Raw genomic sequence first — 3,328 nt, 5'->3', positions numbered from 1 at the left:
CGCAAGCCCTTACGCGAGACCCGGCCGGGGGAGACCCTGGTTGGCTTCCTTTGCCCTCCCTTCGTCTCCCCCCCCCGCGCACCTCGAACTCAGGTCTGGGCCACTTGCAGCAGCGGAAGCGGAGCTGTGGAGTGCTTCGAACTCCGGAAACCCCAAGTCACCCACAGCGAAATTCACCCAGGACCAAGGCCACGCTCTCCGGGTTAAAAGGGAGCGCGGTTCCGCGGCGCTTTAAGTTAGGAGAGAGGGAGAGAGAAAACGCATTCCCCGCCCCACCCCCTCACACACATCCAATTTTCCCAGAGCCTGGAAGGAGGTGTTAGAACCAGACTCGGAGTGTCGCTGTCTTTGAAAAAGAAAAAACAAAACAAAACCAAAAAACGCCAAAAAACCCCACGAAAATATGAAAATCGGAGCGCGGAGCTGAAAGGCGCCCCAGGCACCGGGCTTGGCTCCACCTGATCAGAAGCGGATTGGGGGTGGGGGGACAGAAGGGTTTGTTTCCCACTCGGAAGGGGGCTTTGAAACTGAAACTAGGGAGTTGCCACCGAGTCCTGGCTTCTGAGACGTGCACCCCAGAAAGGATGGAGTAGGGGTCCAGGCGGGACCCTACAGCGCTCCACGCAAGGGACAGCTGCTGCGGGTCCCGGGCTGACCCCGGGCCACAGCGTTACCACCAGATATTTCCAACGTCTTCTCCGTTTCCTCTGGTTCCAGAGCCCACGGTGGGGCAGGTTGCAGAGCAGATTTCGCAGATAACAATTACGGTGGGAATGGAGAGGCGTGGATTTCGCTTCACGGTCAGCGGGTGGTGTATTATAGGGAGAGAGAAGAGCGAGTAACTGTGCTTGCCGTGGAGGGGAATTGAGCCCACAAAAACAATGACGACAGTGGGTGGCCGGGGACTGGTGCAGTCGTCCCACTCCCCTCTGGAAGTCCCCAGTAGTGAAGGTTGGGGCTGGTAAAGGGGCGGAGTAAGTGAAGGTTGCGGGTGGGGTGGTGGGCGTATGTCCTGCCAGCCCTAGGCTTCTGCTCCCAGGCACCCAAGGTGGGGGATGGGAATGGGCGGGCCAGTCGGGCGGGGGGTTCAGCCTGCCGTCTGCCTGTAATTGCCATTAATTTCCTGGGCGATGTTGACCGCCTCGGCGCCCAGGGGCAGCCGATCACTGTACTCAGAGCCCGCCTCGAACTCCTCTTGGTTGGCCTTGGACTGGGACTCCGCCAGCGAGCAGGCCGCCAGACTCTCCTCCCTCTGCAGGTCCCCACCTGGGTCCCCCTGCTCCGCGTCTTCGTCGAGGCCCTCCCCGGGAGCCTCCTCTGGCTCCACGACGTCTGCCTCGCCGCCTGCCGGGTAGCTTTTCTCGGACTCGAGGTAGGAGGCACGCGGGTCGAAGTCGGCGGCGATGCGTTTCTCCATGGGGTCGGGGGCCTGTGGCCGCAGTATAAGACGATAAGGCTTACCCGGGTGTTTGGCCAAAAGATGGCAGCAGGCGGCGCCCAGCAGGGGCACGGTGGCCAGCACCAGGAGGAACACGCTCACCGCCACGATAACCAGCAGCGAGGGCAATTCCTTCTTGGTGGCAAACACCACTTGCACGTGGCAGGCCTCGCCCGCCAGCGCCAGACACACTGAGTAGTTAGTGCCGGGCCGCAGGCCGCGGAACCAATAGGCGTTGACGCCCTCCTCCACGCGCGACCACTGCACTGCCGCGCCACCCCCCGCAGGGCACAGATAGAGCAGGCGCAGCGGCCGCCGCCCGGGCCGCCCGGCCCCCACCGCCCCGCCGGGCCCGGATCCCCAGCGCGCCGCCAGCGGCGTCAGCTGCACCCGAGCCTCGCGCTCCGCCACGTCCAGCGCGATGACACCCAGCTCAAAGACGTGCTGCTTGAGCTCGGCGCTCTGGTTGAAGGCGTGGTTGGACACGTACCGCGAGGGGTCCCCGTGGCCACAGCGTTGCTCCTCCACCGGATCCGCAGAGACCTGGTCTTCTGCTTCCTCTCCCTCACCTGCCTCCTCCTCCTCCGGCCCCGCCTCCGTCTCCCCGAGGGCGCTCACCCGGGCCAGGCCTTGGCCTTTGATTTTGCCCTCGGGCTTGGAGGGTAGAACGCTGTTGCCCCGGCCTTTGGCTGTGGACTTGCGCTCAGAAGTGGGCGCCTGCCCTTCAGAGTCTCCGCCAGCGCCAGGAGCGTGCTTTGGGGGCCCAGCGGCCGCCACTGCCACGCGCAGTGACGTGGAGTTGGCGCCCAGCTCATTGTGGGCACGGCAGGTGTAGACGCCTGCTTCCTTGGCACTCAGGAGGGGCACCAACAGGGAACCGTTTGTGAGGGCCAGGAAGCGTGGGTTGGCAGGGGGCGCGGGCCAAGCGGGTGCTGGAGTCGGGGTTGGGGCCTCCGTCTGCGTGGGCCCGTCCCCATCTCCTTCCTCCTCCCCGGCTTCCGCCCCATCCCCGTTGTCCTCCCCGCTCAGGACGGGAGGCTCTAAGACTATGGTGCCGCCCGGGATCTGAAGTCGCCACTGCAGGCGGGGTGTGGGGTGTCCTTCGGCGACGCAGTGTAGTCTCAGCGCCAGGCCGGCGGGCCAGGGGCTGCCCGGAGCCTCAGGCGGCGGCTCAGCACTCAGACGCACGCTGGGCGGTACACAGGACAGGGCGGGCAGGCGGTGCACCGGCACCCCCTGCAGCGCGGGCGGCGAGGCGCACGCGATGGAGTCGGGCTCCGGTAAGGAGACCCTGGTGCTTGCGGCCCAGGCCTGCAGCCACACAAGGCTGCAACCGCAGTGGAAAGGGTTGTGATAGAGTTGCAGATGGGACAGCGCGCTTAACGCGTCGAAGGTGCCAGGAGCCAGCGTGCGCAGGCGGTTGTTGTTGATGCGCAGAGAGCGCAGGTCGGGCAGCGCACCGAGAGCGTCCCGGGGCAGCGAGCCCAAACGATTGTGGTTCATTTTGAGCAGCTGCAGCGCGCTCAGGTTACGAAGGTCGCTCCACGGAAAGCTGGATATGAGGTTGTGGCTCAGATCGAGGTTCTTGAGCTGGCTCAGCACCGCTAGGGCGCCCGGCTCCACGGTGCGCACCTCATTGTGCGCCAGCCACAGCGACGTGACCTGCGTGACGTCGGCGAAGGCCCCACGTCGCAGCACGGTGATCTTGTTGGCCGACAGACTAAGCGTGGTCACGTTGGCCGGCAGTCCTTCCGGCACCTCGCGCAACTCCTTGTACGCGCAGTCGGCGAACTGGTGCGCGTACTTGTCCACGCAGGCGCACGGCTCTGGGCACGCTCCGGCCACTCCTAGCAGAGCCCAGGCCAGCCACAGAGCCCGCAAGGGCACCAT

At 65.2% G+C, this 3,328-nt stretch overlaps 1 protein-coding gene across 1 annotated transcript; it reads right to left on the bottom strand.

The window, feature by feature from the left end:
* Nucleotides 1–776: 776 nt before the first annotated feature.
* Nucleotides 777–3,328, bottom strand: ISLR2 (immunoglobulin superfamily containing leucine rich repeat 2). Its single transcript, XM_021694003.1, has one exon. The coding sequence runs from the start codon at nucleotides 3,326–3,328 to the stop codon at nucleotides 1,088–1,090; it is 2,241 nt and encodes a 746-aa protein (XP_021549678.1). The 3' UTR covers nucleotides 777–1,087.

Source organism: Neomonachus schauinslandi, chromosome 9, assembly GCF_002201575.2.
Source record: "Neomonachus schauinslandi chromosome 9, ASM220157v2, whole genome shotgun sequence".
NCBI classification, from domain to species: domain Eukaryota; kingdom Metazoa; phylum Chordata; class Mammalia; order Carnivora; family Phocidae; genus Neomonachus; species Neomonachus schauinslandi.
This window is presented reverse-complemented; position numbering and strand designations above follow the sequence as displayed.